The sequence below is a fragment of the Durio zibethinus genome, chromosome 15, assembly GCF_047325235.1.
Source record: "Durio zibethinus cultivar Kanyao isolate XHJ-2024 chromosome 15, ASM4732523v1, whole genome shotgun sequence".
Lineage (NCBI taxonomy): Eukaryota > Viridiplantae > Streptophyta > Magnoliopsida > Malvales > Malvaceae > Durio > Durio zibethinus.
The window spans coordinates 3155968-3174870 of NC_143176.1; the positions used below are offsets into that span (position 1 = coordinate 3155968).

Consider the following 18903-nt stretch of genomic DNA (forward strand, 5'->3'; position numbering starts at 1 on the left):
TATAATTTTTTTTTATTTACTTGAGTGAATTGAGCAAAAGAAAATTAGGATGAAAGTTCAAGGTTAAAACTTTAATTTTCCATTGAAAATGAAACAAATAGTATATCCTTTCCAATTTATAGATTTTTGTCCTATAGAGTTAAAAGTAGCTATAGGACTATTAAATACAAGGCTGGTGGTTCTTTGATGTCAACCTTTAAGAAATAACCACCATCTAATAATTTTTTTTATTTGATTTTTCTTCAAAAAAAAAAAAAAGGTCAAATCTGTTTAAGTAATAAGTGCATAAATATGGCATTCACATATTGAATTTTTTAATTTAAATTTTATTATTTGTAAATTAAAAAACAGAAGAATAAATTTTAATTATTTAGGAAAAAAGAAAAGAAAAGAAAACAAAGTCAAGAACATGTGTCATGGTTTTTGTGGAAATATAGGTAAATGGGACACAGTTGTTTATGGCTTTTATGGCTGTTTTTGCGCCTTTTAGCTCCAATTAATTTTGGAAGGTTCTTCCATTTTTCAACAATGCCTACAATTGGGATGTTGTGAGAAATAACTGCTCATTAGCTGTCACTTTTTGTTGTACCTTATAATTTAAAATTTAATGTGATAATATAATATAAAAATAATATGATTTAAAATTTTAATAAAAATATAAATAAATTCAATAAAATTAAAAAATATATATTTTATATTTTTATATTTTTATATTAATACGAATTATGATATGAATATATAAATTATTAATATTTTATATAAAATAAATATAAGAATAGTATACATATAGGATTACAACTATAATCTAACAAGAACAAAAAAACATTTCATTAAGGCATATCAGCTTATGTAGCCTATTGAATAAATCCAGGATTTGGTGAATTCTTTGTTTTGACATGGATCCTTTTCTTAAGTCAATCACATAAGACATTCTTGGAGAAGTTCATATCTATTTTTCATATGCATGTTGCTTCCAGTACCATCCTTTGACATTCAGAAGCAAGAGCTGGATATATATTTAGCCTTTGTTGCTATCTTGAGGGTGAATGTTCATTACCTTGAATAAGAGTGAAGAAACCAGGATTCTCATGCATGCATTTGCTAAGCATCTTTCTTCTTCCCTAATATTTGCCTTTTTATACAGTGGATGCTGAATGAAGAATATATTGCACAAAAGCATGAGTTTTTCAGAGATATATATATATATATATATATGTCAACATCCATGCCATCCTCTCTCACCACCCTGGCAGCTCTCTGGCTATCCTTCATATGGAGCCCCCCCACCACCACCCCCATCTTTTTCAGGCTATCTTCCATATGAAGCTCCACCAACTCCCCCATCTCTTTCTACCTATCCTTCACATGGAGCTTCACCTCCACCATCACGTCCAGTTCAAGCCAACTGTCCGCCAGTTCAAGTACAGTGCTGCCAGTACCCCTCCCATCCAAATCCCTATGAATATGAGCCTCTTGATGACAATTCACCTACCCTTTATATGCCCCTTTCCACCTTTGCCATCGTAATTCTGTCATTGTCATTTGCTGTTTTAATACTCTAGCTGTATCAGCTAATTTTCTTGTTTTGTTGTCAAAAAGTACCGTAAACCTCTAAAAATTTAGCAGTTGTTTGTAATAAAGTCATGTTAATCATCACTAAGCTTCTGGTTTCATCACCTTTCAGCTTGTAATTTTGTTAATGAATTGAAATTTTGAATTTGATTCAAATGGCAGGGCTTGGTGATTTTCCTCTAGTAGGCCATCCAACTCATCCCTTTACATGCTCTGCTGTATTATTCTTATGATCATGTGAACCATTCATAAATGAGATTGTGATTAGATGAGGGACAGTTGAGTTCATTGAAAAAAAAGGTGATTTTCTATAGTTTTGTTACTTCAAACAAAAATTATCATCAATATCATACACCAAACTTAATTGATATCAGCAGACATAACAAGTTTGAATTTACTGTAGGCAAGAACATAACATGAAAACTGATGGGAAAACCATCATCCAGCAACATGTCTTTTTGACAATAAACATTAATCAAACTTACATCCAGTACACCTTAGTTAATCTATCCAACATAAAAATAATACTTCGGAAACTCCTCACACTCTAAAAACAATATCAACCAAAAAAAAAAAAAAATTTAACTAACCACACTGAAGGCGAGTAATAAATTAGCCGATAACAGGCATCACTTATTCTCATTTCTCCAAAATATAAAAGTGAGAAGAAAAAGGAAGACAAAACTAAACTGGAAAACTTACAGCAACAAAAACACCAACAAGAAGCTCAATCCAACGGCAGCAAACCTTCCACCCCTGAAACTCACAGCAGCATTATCATCAGCTGTCAGATCAGCTGGGTCAGAATCAGGTGAATCAGCTGGTGAGTCTGATTCAGGTGTTGGTGCTGCCTTGGACTTGGACTTAGACTTGGATTTTGATTTGGATCCCTTTGGTGCATCTGCTGCCTCCTCTGGGGCTGGGGCTGGGGCTGGAGTAGGAGCTGCCTTGAACAATTCTTTAGGCATCAAGACCTTATCGATCGTATAAATTGCCACAGGCTCCTCATCAATCAAAGTCCCAGTTATTTTGACAGTGTTGACCTTTGTCTTTAGTGTCACCTCTTCACCCTCATTTTGCACAGTGAAATCAAACTTGCTAGCTCCATCAGTAGCTAATGTGTTCATGATTCCATTGTTGGATTTCAACATGGACAAAGACTGGTACACTGGGATGCCAAAAAATTCTAGGAAAGATGCTTTCCGTGCGGCTGTCAAGTTCTTGTACTTTGGTAAAAAAGCTTTAAATGGATCATCCAGAGGGCAGAACACAGTTAATCCTCCATTAACATTATCCTAGAAGTATGGTAACAAGTTCATTATTCAAAAATGCTTTACTATAATAAGTTACAAAGGGGAAAAATCCAAGATAAATTTAGAGATTATGAAGTAACAAACAAGCAAATGTTACATTTAAATGATCAGTTTCCCTATAGTTTATCCCCAAGAAACCTCCCAAAAATGCATGAGAAAAGACTAGATCTCACAACATAATGGGCAAACTGAAGAGTGGCAAACAGTTCCAACGATGGAGAAATAACAAAGCAGAAGAGCAACTTTCCTGGGCTATTAGTTTAGCCTATTACTACAAGCATCTAACCTGATTTTGTCACAAATCACAAATTCACAATGCCTTATGCCTTCCAACCACTTAAACTATGTTCACTATATATCTAAACAACCGCTATCATTTAGTTAATGTCTTGAACAACCGTCGCATGCACAATGCATTTACTGAATCATGCATTATCTGATTCCCAACATGCAGTTTATCGTAATATCAAGTTAAAATTATATATGTAAATTGCCTCATATGGGTTAGTGTTAAATCCAGAGCAAAATGTCCATATGCTTGAGTTGTAACACTTTGATGCTGTACATTTAAACATTTGGTATCCAATTCAAAAGAAAACAAACCCAGATCTGGATTACTTCATCAAGACCTTGTCCAGAAATTCACATACCTTGCCTTATGAAAACTAAAAGTAGCCAACAAAAGAGTAAAGACAACAGTATCTTATGCCATTATCATAACTTTTCAATCTACCCATTTCCTCTATCGCATTTATTTATATCTTTCATCTTCTTTCTTTCTTTCCCTTCTTTTTTCACTAATCAACCTCAAAGATTAAATCCCTCACACAAACATATTAAATCAAATTACTACATTTACATAAAACAACAGATTTTGAGGTTACCTCATATGTTCCCATGGCTTCAGGATTTGCCAAAAGAGTATCAGCAAACACTTTACATCCATGTGCTGACATAATTCTAGTAATATTCAGCTCACTTGGCCCTGGAGTAGGAGCCTCAGCTACAGCAGAAGGTAAAGCCTTGCTGATCTGAATCACGGATATATTGTAAGGAATTTCCTCAACAGATTTAACAAAAAAAGAATCCAAACTTCCACCATTGTCTTCAGCTCCAAAACCAACTTTGCCACCTTTAAAATCGGTTATATTAACAAACCCTGCAACCCCAGGAGCCACCCCAGTAGCTTGGAACATAGTAGCAGCTAGTGCAGTGCCATTGGTTATTTGGTGAAGTTTCCTGGCACCAAAGTAGTCAAGAAGAACATGAAGGTAAAGGATGTTTTTGAGGGTGTAAATGGAAGGTTTTTTAGCTAAGAGAGATGACATGGCTGAGTTGTCCAAGGCAAGAACAGTGATGGTTGTGCGGCGGTTGATCTCTGGAGCTAAGTGTGTGAGAGTGAGGTAATGGTTGAATGTTGATAAAGATGGGTGCTTTGCAAGAAGACGTGTTATGTTATGGCCATTTGAGGTTTGGAACAGAAGAATAACTGAGAAAAAGAGAAGAACAAGATACTTCCTTTGCTGCATTGTGTTGTTTCTCCCTGTATTTTTTTTTCCCTTCTGGGTTCTTTTTCTTTTTATGGAGGAAAGGAAAGGAAAGGAAGGAAATTGAGGGTTTTGCTGTAGTGTTTTTAGTGTAAAGATTACAGGGGGAGGAAGAGGACGGAAAGTTGAGAACTCTAAGGTGGGAAAAGGGGCTTGGAATATGGTTAAATTACAAAACGAGCCATTATGCTGGTGGTTTTGGGGTTTGGAAGAGCGAGAAAGGGAAGCAAAGGAGGCCACGATTGAGAGATGATTTGTCGTTGTATGCATGTACGATAATTTAAAATATAATGATATAAATATAAAAATAATAATATAATTTAAAATTTTAATAATAATTATATATAAATTTAATAAAAATAAAAAAATATATTTTATATTTTTATAAATTATAATAAATTATTTTTATATAACGGTAAGTAATATGATCAAGACTCTGATAATTAACATTATTTTGAATTTTTCGGATGATAAAATTTTGATAATATTATTTGGTATTATGATAACAATACGTAGATCGATCAAATTTGATAAAATAAATTTTAATATTTAATATAATACAATATCACTGTATCTAATCGTGACTGTGAGCTGTGTCTCCTACAGCTGAAACTAGAAAAAGTCTGGATTGTACTTTGTGGAAATGGGGTTTAAATTTTGGCTAAATTAGCGGGTGAGCCACAAATCTATGATATGGTTTAGTAGTTGTGAGTTGTAGTGGGGGAGTGAGAGTGACAATACAGGAAAGATGAGACACAATGTCTATGGGAAGTTCATGTCGGGAGAATTTAATTGAGGGGCCAATGGGACTGTAGTTTTACACTTAAACTCAATTTATTTTACAGAGGGATAATAATAAATCTATGTTTTTAGGTGTAGGATCAAAGTGATATTTTTACCCAATTTAGTAGCGGAAGCAACTCTTGTCTCTCTCAATATTTCTTTCAAATTTTTTATTATTTTTATTATTTATTTGAAGTTATAAGGCTACGTTCCAAGCTGCAATGAAAAAAAAGTTCAAATAGATGTATGCATGCAGATGGTGTTTAAGAGTTTGGGAATGAAAACCTTGGGATCTTAAGTAAAGAAGTTGAAGGAAACAGACATGTTGTATTAGGTGTCATGGGTTGAGATTTAAGTTTTGAATTCGCGTGTTTCTGAGACTCGAACATCCATTCATCTGACGTCTCAGATCAGTCTAATTGTTACGGTTCACATCCTTGTGAAATATTATTCGTTCTGATTCTCTTGTCTCATGGTTTTATCCTACAAAAGGTGCCTCACAAGGTAGAGGTGGTATAAACCTTTTTATACTTTAGTGACTCTCATATTATGTTTGATGTGAGATTCAAGACTCTTTTTTATATCCGTGATATTTGTGACCATCATATTATGTTCGATGTAAGATTCATGACTCTTTCTTATGTTCGTGACATTTTTTTTCATCCAATCTCGTGACGCTCTCGTCACGAAGGATAATTATCCTGCCTACCTCTCTCGATGTGCTTGACGTGAATCGAACGGTTTAGAGTTAGCTCTGATACCACTTGTCACTGGTCGAAATTTAAGCTCCAAACGAGCTCCGATCTTAGACTCTGAACCTGTGCAACCTTAAGATTAGAATCTCCTCTTTTATGCCTAAATCAATCTAAAACACAAGCGTACGAGTATTAAAATAATAAAAAAGATTGATTACGTAAGTTAAAAAATAATAATAATAAGATAAAATACTAAAAATATTTTTAAAAATTAAATAAAATTCGATTCGATTATAACTATTATCCTTCTAATCTTTTTGTGTGTTAGCATCTCTTCGTCAGAAATCAAGGCATATTATATTATTAAAGCTACAATTAAACTATGTATAGAATAAAACCATCTTGCAAGAATGGAATCTAAGCCATACCAATTATTCCAATCCAACTTTTCTATCATTGCATCTTTTTGACTTTTTTAATTCAATTTTTTTTATCAAACAGAGATTATGAGTCTTATTTATTTATTCACTTTTTTATCAAACAGAGAACAGAATAATTTGTTTGGGATTTTTTAAAACCAAATTTCATGTAATTTACCAATCATTGGCGGTTAATTTTGCTGATCCCAAAAATTGGATCAACTACCACCGTCCGATTGAATGACAGGTGCCAAATGTGACACTGTCGGCGAAGGATCAAAATGGTCATGACTTCACCCGTCTATGTTGGGGTATTTTCGTAGTTCGATGATAAATAGGAGGGCAATTTGATAAAATGAGAGAGAGAGAGAGTTAAGTTCAGTTGTGGGCCACTGCTTCGTGCCCCGACAAGGCCAGGCTGGAAAGAGTTCAATGAGAGGATGCCACGTGGACGAAAAGAGATAGGTTTTGTGACGTTAGCGAAAACCTCCACCGACAAAACGTTTCATGGCTTGGATGTACGCACGACGATATTATTTGTTTTTGTTAACGTTACGAATAATATGATTTAAATACAGTGACGTGTTAAATATGATTATAAATTTTAAAAAATTTTTAATGTGTATTTAAAATTTAAAGTTATTAATTAATATTATTTTTATTGTTAATGTATTTTATTTTGAACGATAATATATGATAAATAAATAATTTTAAAATAAATATATTTTAAAAATTTTAATTTAAATATATATATTTTTTAATGTTTACATTGATTAGGGTTAGAAGTGAAATTTTTTGAAAAAATAAAAAATCAATCCAAAACAGCAATATTCGTTTGATTTAAATTTTTTTAATTGATTCGAATTAAATTCGATTAGTAAATATATATATTAAATTCGAATCAGATTTTAAATCAAAAAATTAAATATTAAAAAAATTAAATCAAATTATATACATTGATTAGGGTTAGAAGTGAAATTTTTTGAAAAAATAAAAAATCAATCCAAAACAGCAATATTCGTTTGATTTAAATTTTTTTAGTTGATTCGAATTAAATTCGATTAGTAAATATATATAATCAGATTTTAAATCAAAAAATTAAATATTAAAAAAATTAAATCAAATTATATATTTTTATTAGTTTTTATATATTTTTAAAAAATTTTATAAAATAAAATAATTATTTTATATCTAATTTTATTTAAATATATTAAAAATTATATTAACATAATATATAAAAAATTAAATTTAAAATATTGCTATACTGAACTGGTGGATTTGATTCAAATTATATTCAAATTTTATTCAAATTCGAATCAAATTTTAAAAATATATAATTTTATATATTATAAAAAAAAACGAATTAAATTTAATCCAAACTATTATCACTTTTAATCCTAAATTTTCATCTATGATTTATTATATATTCCTCGTTTAAAAAAATAAAATAATAGTATAATGTATTTAATTTCTCTTCAGTTAAGCTCAATTGCATATCACAAAATAGAAACAAGAAACCAAAGGAAAGGTTGTAAGATGAAGAAATAACACAGCAGAGGAAACTGAAAATACAGAAATCACCCAAGCTTTATTTGATATTATATCGGACGCCAGATGGTTCTTCTCAATGGATGCACCTTTCAAGAGTAATAAACTGGACCATTAAACTTGAAATCTCCTCTCTAGCTCCCACTATCTTGGGGGTTTAAGCATGTTTGGATTTGTTTTTAATTAGTTAAATTATATCAGATTATCAGAAACTGCAATGGTTTAAAGCTTCGGGTCATCATATTGAATGGCAAAATGTCCAAAACTGTGTTTCAATTTTATCTTAAAGGAGAATGGAGAACGGTTTTAGTCTCCCACAGCAAATCTAACAAAAAGCAATAATGAAATAGCCAGAATCTATATAGGAAATGGCCTAATCTTTGTGGATTGTGAAATGTGAACTACAGCTGGCCCTTGGACTAGGATAAAATGCTCAAGGAACTCATTGCACATTTCAGAGTATGCAAAATGAAACAAGAAATAAACCACTTAATTTGCAAATCATTCCCAGTTTAGCAGTGTAGCTAGCAAATTTGCCAATATACAATTCCACTAATCTTATCCAACTTTAAAACCAGAGAGAGAGACAGAAAACCAACAATGAGAAACTAAATTGAACATAAAACAATAATGAAAGCATCTAAAAGATGTATATCTTCCTTCTCTTTTGGCCAACTAAATCCAGATGCCAAAATTTCTAACAATTAAATCTCAATTTAAACATCAATAACCAAATAAAGGCCATCAAAGAACTTGCCTATCAGCAGCTTCAGCAACAATTGGCAATCTTGGTAACTGCCCGAACAAGCAAGAAGATGAACCATAAATCAAACAAACCAAAAGGAACAAAAACACAGTGCTATCCAGGCTCATCACCAAATCCAAACCCAACCCATCTCTTGGATTGAAACTCCTCTCCAGGAGATCAGGAAATATCAACAAAACATCAAGCACGATTGCCTGCATAGTGTTAAACCTCACATACCTACTAAAATTTCGATTCCTAACAACCACAAAGTACAAAGTTAAAAACACTAAAAACCCATTTAAGGGAAAGCTTTTGAACACTTTAATAGCTGGGAAAAGTGGTTGTATAAGCACTTGAATTGGAGAGAATTGTGTTATAACATACTTGCCATATTGTATGCCATCAAAGAAAGGATAAAAATAACATATTGCTGAAATCAGCCTGTCTGGACCATCAGCTGAGTCATCACCTTTAGCTTGGACCATGAAAAGTTTTCTTCTTGTTGGGTTATTTCCTTTGTTGGGAAAGTTTGGTACGGTGAAAAAAGATGTGTGCTTTTTGAGATATGAAAGTGAAGGGGAGTAATGGGTTTTTGGAGATAAGGTTAGAGTTGGTTGTAAAGTGAGAGGATTGAATAAAAGCATCCTGCTTTGAATTATTTTGGATGGAAAAATGAAGATCTTGCAGAAAAGCAGAACCAAAGTTCAGAGAGGAAGGGAAAGGAAAAAAAAAAAAGATATGTAAGGCGTTGGTTATTGCCTTATGGTTGACTAGGAATATCTACTTCATTGAGGAAAAATGAGAAAATTTTGCCCAAAATTTGCCAACATTATATACTTGTGAAGAGAAATGATTCCGTTTTATACTACTGCCACTAATTGTTATTATTATTTATTAGAATCATGTAATGATTATAATTAAATGATTAATGAAAAATTGAATAGGTATTTTAGGGAGGTAAATAGTTAAAGAGCTATTGTTGTCAACATTTTATGTGGTAAAAAAAGGGTTTTTGATTGGGATTATGACGGATGGATTTAATTTAATTTTTTAAATATGATATAATTTTATAAAATTTTAAATTTTAATTTGAATTCAAATCAAATCTTTATACTATCTGAATTGAATTGGATTAAATTTTATCAAATTTATTTATTAATTTTTAAATTTTAATATTTTTTATTTTTATATATTATTTTAATATAAAATTTTAATATATTTAAATAAATTTTGATATAAAATTATTATTTTTATTTTATAAAAAATTAAAAAAATATATAAAACTTATGTAAAATATATCATTAAGTTCAATATTTTTAAACTTTTTTTATCTTTCCATTCGAAATTTGATTCAAACATAATATATATATTTAAATCTAAACTTAATTCAATTTGAATAAAAAAAAATCAATTCGAATCAAACATTACGATTTCAAATCGATTTTTAATTTTTTCAATTTTTTTCTCGTCCCTAAATTTTGTTCTAAGCTTTAGCTATCTACTTCTTGAATTATGGGCAATTGGTTTTAATGTGAGATTGAGATGGCAAAATAAGTTTTTAGGGTAACATAAGCAAAAACCTTAGCATGTAATTTAAGGTAACAAATTTGTACTATAAATAAAGGATTAGGTCTCTAAATTTTATTTTTTTTATGCGGACAAGTTGAACCCAAATGAAAGATGCAGCACTACATTTGTCCTTATTACCTAAGATGGGGAATGTCGAAGATTTTATGTACTCTTTTCTATTGAATAAGAGTTGGGATGCAACCACTTTTCTCTACAATAAATTCTGGATCCTTTGCAACCGACAAATTTTCTGCTAAAAGAGGTTTCGCAAAACATATAGGATAGACCAAGTAAAGCCTACAAAAACCGCTGAAAAAAGCAGCCATATGAACCTAACTATTCGGTCGCCATTACTGGAGTGGCTGCTCAAGTCCTTCCTTTCCCTGTAAACAAACACTATGGCAGCACCTTTTAATCAAAATGGAAATTTTAGACCACCAACTACTTCCCTCAGAGCAGCTACCCACGTGAAAAAACTAACCAGCATTTTACAGCACCATTCAATTCCTAGGGTTTTGTTTTGTTGGATCCATAATTTAAAATCATGCAATGTTCCTTTTATATAAATATAAATACCCAGATCTTTGGGTCCTTGCTCTATTGTAGTTTAGCAAAAGCTTCCCTTTGCTTGAGATGACAAGATTCTATTTCTACCTAGTTTCCCTAGTCATATTCTTACATGCTGCACCAACATTCTCCAGACATCCACCACAACAAATATCAGAAGCTGCAGGAAGGTAAAGCCCCTCTGGAGGAGCTTGATTGTCAACATAATGGTCTCAAATTCTTGAATTTCGTAAATTCTTTATTTTTAAAGCTCATTTTTTCTGACTTCTGACAAGTTTCTATGCTATGTAATGGCATATAAACAGGGATTCAACAAGAAGGCAGTTGGATATGAAAGAATGCAGAACTGGTAACCCTATAGATGATTGCTGGAGGTGTGACCCTGAATGGGACACCAACCGGAAAAGGCTGGCTGATTGTGCAGTTGGGTTCGGGAAAAATGCCATTGGGGGTCGAGATGGTGAAGTTTATGTAGTCACAGATTCTGATAATGATGATCCATTACAGCCAACTCCGGGAACACTACGTCATGCAGCCACTCAAGAAGAACCTCTATGGATCATCTTTGATCATGACATGGTCATAAGCCTAAGAGAACAACTCCTGATCAACTCAGACAAGACCATCGATGGAAGAGGATATGATATCCAAATAGCACATGGACCATGCATAACCTTACGTAATGTGAGTAATATAATCATACATAACATCTACATACATGACTGCATACCTTCAGGATCCACAGTGTGGGACCCTTTACCCCAATTTGCAATAAGTGGTGGATCTGATGGGGATGGGATCTCAATATTTGCCTCAAGGGATGTGTGGATTGATCACTGCACACTTGCAAATTGTTATGACGGGCTTATTGATGCCACATATGGTTCAACATCGATAACAATCTCTAACAACTATATGCTACATCACAACGAAGTCATGCTTATGGGTCATAGTGATGAGTTCCTTGATGACAAGAACATGCAAGTCACAATTGCCTTCAATTACTTTGGTGAAGGCCTGGTTCAGAGAATGCCCAGGTAGCATTCACCTACGGCATTATGCACACACATGTAGCATTATAAATGCTTCATTATCGATACTAATTCCTATAAAAACTCTAAACATGGTTTCTAAACATACTTCCAAAATGTTTCAGATGCAGGCATGGGTATTTTCACATTGTCAATAATGTATACAATGGTTGGAAGATGTATGCAATTGGCGGAAGTGCAAACCCTACAATCAATAGCCAAGGGAATGCCTTCATAGCATCAGATAACAATGCTTCAAAGGAGGCAAGTTTCTCTACCCAAATGTAGCTATGCTAGCATCAACCATTATATTAGGGCTACAGAAAGAAGAAACTTTGGTATTTTCGTATTAACCACCACATAGAAAGAATATGTTGATTGACTAATAGCAAAATAAACAATTGTTCCAAAGTGCCTTAATAGCAAGCCCAACATGGCCTAAGAACATAAAAGAGCTAGAAGACAAGCAAAAACTTTTAAAAAGGTTGCTATTCTTTGGAACCTTTCTCCTAAAATAACTAACCTAAGTCTCGAAAATCATGTACCTCAATCTCTTCAAAAATGTACTCCATAAGCTTCCATGTGTTGTCAATAATTTATTTTTTAATCAGGTGACAAAGCGTGAAAGCTCATTAGATACTGAGTGGAAGAACTGGAATTGGAGATCAGAAGGAGATACGATGCTCAATGGTGCTTTTTTCACACCTTCTGGAGAAGAAGCTCCAGAAAGTTACATAAAAGCATCAAGCATGGTGGCAAAACCAACGTCACTTCTAACAAAGACGGCTAAGTATGCTGGAACTCTAAGTTGCCAAATAGGCCACGGATGTTAATATCTAGCCAACCAAATTTCTACTATTTAATGCATTTTATTTTCTCAAATTTAGATGAACCTTTTGTTATTTTTTGGATTTATTTTCCAACATCATAAAAAATTTCAAAGCTGGACTGAATGAGGATGTAAGGATGTATAACTAGATATATGACAAGGCGACAAAAGCCTTTGCAATTCCCCCGCTGTCCTCCAGTCAGGAAAAAAAAATAAGGTAGGGGCAGGGAGATCTTAATTAGCTTAGTAAAATGGTTAGACATTTGCAATAGTATATTACAAATCTGTGCTCATCATTCTGACAAAGTACAAAGTTATTCCAATTTTCAACCCTAAATATCTATCATTCATTCTGAAATAAGTAAATGATCTTACAACTTCTGCTTGGGGATTGTAATAGTTTGAATGGGTTTTCCATAGTCCAGTCTGCAAGAATCTAAGAGAGAGAGAGAGAGAGAGAGAAAATATGAGTTATGTTAGTAAAGAAAATACTGGAAAAAAAAATTAAAAGGAAACAGAAAAGGAAAGGGCTGAATAATCGTTAGGAAAACTATAGACAACTAAACTAGATAAAGCTATAAAATAATTGTGAAACCTGAGAGTTAAAAGCCATCACAAGTGCCATACTAGTCATTGCCACAAAACAATTAAATTACAAAAGCTTATTATTAAACTAAAGGTAGACAAGAGTGTGTTAAGATAGAATGATATTTACCTCATCAAGTCGTTCGGTTGTATTTCTTCCAATCAAGTTAATTATCCTTTTCTTTGAAACAGACTTTATCAGCATTGAAACTCAAAAGGTCAAAAAAATTAGGCTTTGTCACAAGAGAAGTACATGAATGAGACAAGTTGTATCTGATATTCACACTCTTTAGCTGTTAAATGGCATATCATATAGTCTTAAAGAACCTCATTTAACTTCCTTGTAACAGGCAACAAGATGTGTCCTTTATATCTGTCACATATTACAACCAAGTCCTTATGGGCAGTACAGAAGGAAGGTGAAAACAGAATTGTTTCTTGGAATATTGTATCCCAGGAGAAACTTTTATGAAATTTCATACTTATACCAGATGTCCGGAAAGGAATTAGGTTTTAAGGGTTACAATGATTATGATAAATAAAACATATTAGTTCAGTTCCCTTTTTCTTTTTATCTGTTAGGCACCAGGGGGTGTAGCCCATAAAGCCTGAAAAAGTACACGGAATCAGGTTCACTCATTACAAATGAACAATATTATCTTTTGTTTTTTCTTTTTCAAGGGGACATACCTGAGAGGCTACACATGTAAACATATTCAGCTAAATAAAAGGTAGCATCAAATTATAGGCATGAAAGGAAATGTCAAAATACATCACAATCGTTGAATATACACATAAACTTCTTTAATCAATTACAAAAATAAATTCAGGGAAAGGAACAGTACTGTTTGTAGATTTTGTTTTTTGGCCAATCAAGTATTTTTCGTAGATTTAAGCAGTAAAAATTTCCTGGACTAAAATTCACAAATTTCAACATCAAAGATGAAAAGAAATTTTGTCAATTAAGAGATAACTCATGCCTGTTTCAGTAATCCTTCAGGACTGCAAATATACGTTGGTGGGGTTTCACTGTCCATCATCTCTAAGCAGCTGCAGTGGAAGTTAAAGAAATGAAAATGCAGGAAGGAAATGACTAAATATCTATAATCTACAACCATCATACATGCACAAACTTAGATAAGAGGAGGGACACAATGAAATAGCATAGAACTTCAACAAAGAACAAGGCAAACTTCAAATAATATTGATGCTTGCTACTCCCTAAAAATCTCATACTTCATCTTGTAAATTTTAACCTCAAGATTCAATCAATCTGCAAAAAGAAAGAATCAAATTGGTTTCAAACTTTCTATAAAATAAATTTTTATTATGGAGATTCACAAGGTCGGTTTTCCAGGAGATTCACAGCCTTGTATGTCAATCAGTCCACTCTATTTTTCAGTCAAGTATCAATTTACACCAAATATTGCACCAAACTGTTTTCAGTCATTAAATGAATAATGCATTGTGCTGAAAAGTTTTTGGATTAAAGAAATCCACCAAACAGAAACCTATCTAGGTAAAGAAGAAGATTAAAAAAATGAACTAAATAGAGATGAAATTCGCACAGAATATGCAAAGCAGCTCATAGTGAGACAACACTGAGATGACTGGATCATAACCATCCCAGAGAGCAGTTTTGTAGTAACCAGCAGTAAGTTCAGCAGGGTGTGATACAGTCTGGTACCACCAATAAACTCCACCAATTTTACCCACCAACATAACAGAAGTTTGCTCATTTTCTTGGTATTTTTTCAGTATCTTTACTGCCTTTGCAAGAATGGCATCTGCATGACAAATCAGCCTACCACTGTACCATTCCTTTAAAAGATCATCCCAAAGTCAGTTTTTTTAGATTCTAAGTTTCTATAATCATGTTTAATGTGCGGCAGGGTATTGCACACTGGATTTCTGAAAACATGATGTTATAAGCAAAACACACTTTCCCCAATTAACATATATCTATGACTATGAGCAACCTTGGTCTAAACAGATATTTGATAATTTCTGAAATGATTTGATAGCTACTAATAAGGAAATAACAACACCAACCAGAAGGAGCTCTACCCCATATCTTACCATTTTAGTAGATGAGTAACTTCTAAAATAAAAATGTTGTAATGATAATAACCTATCACTATGACCATCATTTATCTCAGTACCACACTTCTGTATTGCAATATATTGTCAATGCATTAAATTCAAATGGATGGTTTGAGTCCTTTTCAGTTAATGTATTGTAGCAGCACAGATAGAGATAGCACATGAATGTTGTAGAATATTAATCTGCACAATATACAGACATAAATCTGGTATGCAAATATTACAGATAAAGCATACATACCAGGAAGAAATGGCCATAATCAGATAGAAAGCCTCCCTGTCCCTCTTCGAAAAAAGGCACCCCTGAATGAAGACTGTTGTAACAATCAGCATTCTGTGGCCTCTGTACCCCCATTGAGGCTTTCCTTCTAGGCATGCAGCCATCTTTAAGTCCTCCATCCTGTATGCAAAACTATCTAGAGAATACTGAAACAACTGAGTTTCCATCAAAGGATGAAAAAGGTTTACACCTAAATGTACTTATCATAACACTGGAATTCACCAATGCCAAGGAATTTCCATCTATCATCACCCAAAGGATGAGCCGGATATCAGCACTAAGAAAATCATGCAATGGCTTCATAATTATGTTTCAGCAATAACTTCACAGTTTTAACAAAGAGGGAAAAGAATGAAATAAGAACCATAAAGTACGTAAGCTCTCCAGAAGGACCAAGACCAATGCTTATTTCTTCCATTGCACTTCCAATAAAGGATTCAAATTTGCTAACAAAACTAAGCATGAAGTCTTCATAACATTGGAGGGCAGTCCGTCCAGATTACAGAGGAACTTGGTCCACCCCTAGCATAAGATAATCATTGTTGAAGAAGCCATGTTGATCTCGATAGTATAAATCTTTATTTACATCACCAATCTCAGAGCAAAAAATGTATTAGTTAGCAGTACATTAGCAGTTAAAATAACCATAATGTAAATAAGGTCCCCTTTATATATTTCTAATTAGGTAACCTTTTCACTGGGGCAGCTTCATACATATTGGAAGGCTGAATACAGTCTTACTTACAGGCTTACAATAGTAGATCACCCAGCACATGGGATTGGTAGTTGAGGAAAAATAAATAACATTTTTCCGTCCTAATTTATTACATCAATGTTGGTGGATTGGATGGCAAGATTCCTACCAGTCTGATAAGTTGCACTAAAATAAAACCTTTAGTGCAAACAGTTAAAAGCACCATAAATCAACTGTGCAATTACAAGTCAGTGTGCAACCACATAGCAGTGTAACAAGTAAATGGCAAACCTCTAAAATCCACAGTGTAAGACACACCCCCTTTTCCATTAGATGAGTGAATCTTTGAGTGAAAAACAAAGCAACATGTAACTTCAGACCTGAATCAGATATCAATTTAAAAAGCTCTTCATACAGAGACCAATTGTAGTCAAAAGGAGAAAAAAGCTCCACTATTCCCCACCAGACCTCAAACTCCAATTCCATGAACACCTGCCAACTTGAGTGCTTTTAGAGATACAGATAAGGCCTTGACTCTGCAACAAGAAGGGCCAAAATAAAAACCATTTTATTTTCAAAAGCAAAACAAGGCATAATCTCCAAGATTTAAGATAACAAAAGCAAAAAAAAAGAACATATTAAATGATCATGTTAGTTAGGACAAAGGTGGTTATATTCTCCTTATATGGGATAAGTATGAAGAACGCATTGAGTCTACCTCTCTTTTAGGAATGCTAAACCATAAGATATATTGATAATCAAGCAGATTTAAAGCCAAAACCTTACTTTCTAATTCTTGGACTCCCAGAGGCATCAAGAGCGAATGCATCCACAGGCATGATTACGAAAATAAGCACCCTGTTATATTTTGATGATTCCAGTATCATGGATCTTGATTTCTCTGAGCATCCATGCTGCAAGATATCAATACTTCTACATCAGCGAAATCAACAACAACAAATTAAGACTTATATCCCATAACTCTGGGGTCGGCTGTATGAAAGGCCAAAAAGGGAATCATGTTACGTCGTAAAAATCTGCTAAAGAAAAAAGAAAAAAAAAAGTCATAAAGTTTTTAAATTCGTTAAGTTTACTAAGTGATATTCCATCATCACAATCCAAGCAACCCAAGCAGGAACTTGTACAAACAGAGACAATCATTTTCCAGGAAAACTAAAATGAATATGAAGAAGAAGTAACACAGAACAGAGGAACACTTATTCAGACACAACAAAAACACATGCTCACTTCACTATACTAGAAGATAATTCCAATTCAGTCACAACCAGAAACATGAGCTTTGTTTTTAAAGAAACAGTATACTAACTACTGGAAGCAAGTCCAAGAAATCATTTTGCATCCATAGGCATCATTACAACAATAGGCACCCTCTTATCTTTTGATGATTCCAGTATCGTAGATCATGATTTCTCTCGAGCATCCGTTCTTCAAGATATCAATACTTCTACATCAGGGAAAGGTATTAAAAAACAGCTAAAGAAAAAAGAAAAAAAAAAGCCATAAAGTTTTTAAATTCGTTAAGTTTACTAAGTGATATTCCATCATCACAATCCAAGCAACCTAAGCAGGAACTTGTACGAACAGAGACAATCACTTTTCCAGGAAACATTAACCGCAATGTACAGCTCAAAGATACGAAAAATCCAAAATTTTCTCATAAAATCAAAGGTTCCAATCAGATCTTCGATTAATAAAACAAATTCCATTAGGCCAAAAAAAAAACTTCAAGCACGGATATAAAAATTTTCATTTTGTATCATTTTCTCGGTAATCAAACGGGAATGAGAGAAATAATATTAAAATGTTACGCACCAACCTCAAAACGCGACGGTTACCGGCAAAGGATTGCCGTTTACTGCGAAAGAAGCCGTTCGTGAACATGCTAATGGCCGAAATATTTCGAAGAAGAAACTTTCGCCTTTTCGCGTAGTCGAGAACGAAGCTCTCTTTTGCGTTAAAAGTGAAGTACTTTAATGAGCCGCTCGAGCACGGCTCAGTAGACTTGATTAGGCTCGAGTTTAACTTACGAGTAGCATAACTTGCTTGTGTCCCTGCTCTTGAGCGATCACAAAGCCTTATCCAATTCTCTCGAGTTAATCATATACGAATTTATTGGAACAACCTAACTGTCCAATGGTAAACCTTATTCGCAATTAGATTTTATAATTAAAACATAATATAATAATATTGTACAAAATAATATTAATAAAAAATAATAATAATAATAATTATTATTATTATTATTATTATTATATATAAATTTAATAAAATTAAATAAAAATATTTTATATTTTCATATCTTAATAAATTATATTACATAATTTTTTATATAAAATATTATATAAATATATTTTTTTTGTTGTAAAGAAAAACTAATGCCTTTACAAGAGAAAAAAAAAATGATGGAATCGAACCCATACCTAACTCATTTCTTAATAATTAAATATTAAACTAAAAAAATTATTATAAAAATATATAAATTATTAATAATTTACGCAATTAAAATATATAAATTATTATATTTATAAATAATAATAACAAAATGCAATTTGACTTTTAAAAAATCAAAACCTAAGTCCATCGGTTCATCACTCAATTA

At 32.8% G+C, this 18903-nt stretch overlaps 3 protein-coding genes and 1 pseudogene across 4 annotated transcripts; 1 reads left to right on the plus strand and 3 right to left on the minus strand.

Annotated features, from left to right (window-relative positions):
* Positions 1–1984: 1984 nt before the first annotated feature.
* Positions 1985–4612, minus strand: LOC111301542 (fasciclin-like arabinogalactan protein 1). The gene is made up of 2 exons (XM_022897304.2): positions 3770–4612; positions 1985–2867 (listed from the first exon to the last, which is right to left on the minus strand). Exons 1-2 carry the CDS (start codon positions 4412–4414, stop codon positions 2271–2273), a joined length of 1242 nt encoding a protein of 413 aa, XP_022753039.1. The 5' UTR covers positions 4415–4612; the 3' UTR covers positions 1985–2270.
* Positions 4613–8346: 3734 nt separating this feature from the next.
* Positions 8347–9465, minus strand: LOC111301543 (protein TIC 20-v, chloroplastic-like). Its single transcript, XM_022897305.2, has one exon. It carries the CDS (start codon positions 9267–9269, stop codon positions 8622–8624), a length of 648 nt encoding a protein of 215 aa, XP_022753040.1. The 5' UTR covers positions 9270–9465; the 3' UTR covers positions 8347–8621.
* Positions 9466–10097: 632 nt separating this feature from the next.
* LOC111301545 (Pectin lyase-like superfamily protein) lies at positions 10098–12655 on the plus strand. The gene is made up of 4 exons (XM_022897306.2): positions 10098–10931; positions 11067–11798; positions 11918–12056; positions 12404–12655. The coding sequence occupies exons 1-4, from the start codon at positions 10828–10830 to the stop codon at positions 12623–12625; spliced, it is 1197 nt and encodes a 398-aa protein (XP_022753041.1). The 5' UTR covers positions 10098–10827; the 3' UTR covers positions 12626–12655.
* Positions 12656–12859: 204 nt separating this feature from the next.
* Positions 12860–18430, minus strand: LOC111301546 (inactive beta-amylase 4, chloroplastic-like; annotated as a pseudogene). The gene is made up of 9 exons (XR_016328034.1): positions 18117–18430; positions 17070–17197; positions 16575–16819; positions 15965–16184; positions 15778–15862; positions 15551–15709; positions 14775–15027; positions 14187–14256; positions 12860–13047 (listed from the first exon to the last, which is right to left on the minus strand). The product of XR_016328034.1 is annotated as an inactive beta-amylase 4, chloroplastic-like (transcript).
* Positions 18431–18903: the final 473 nt, after the last annotated feature.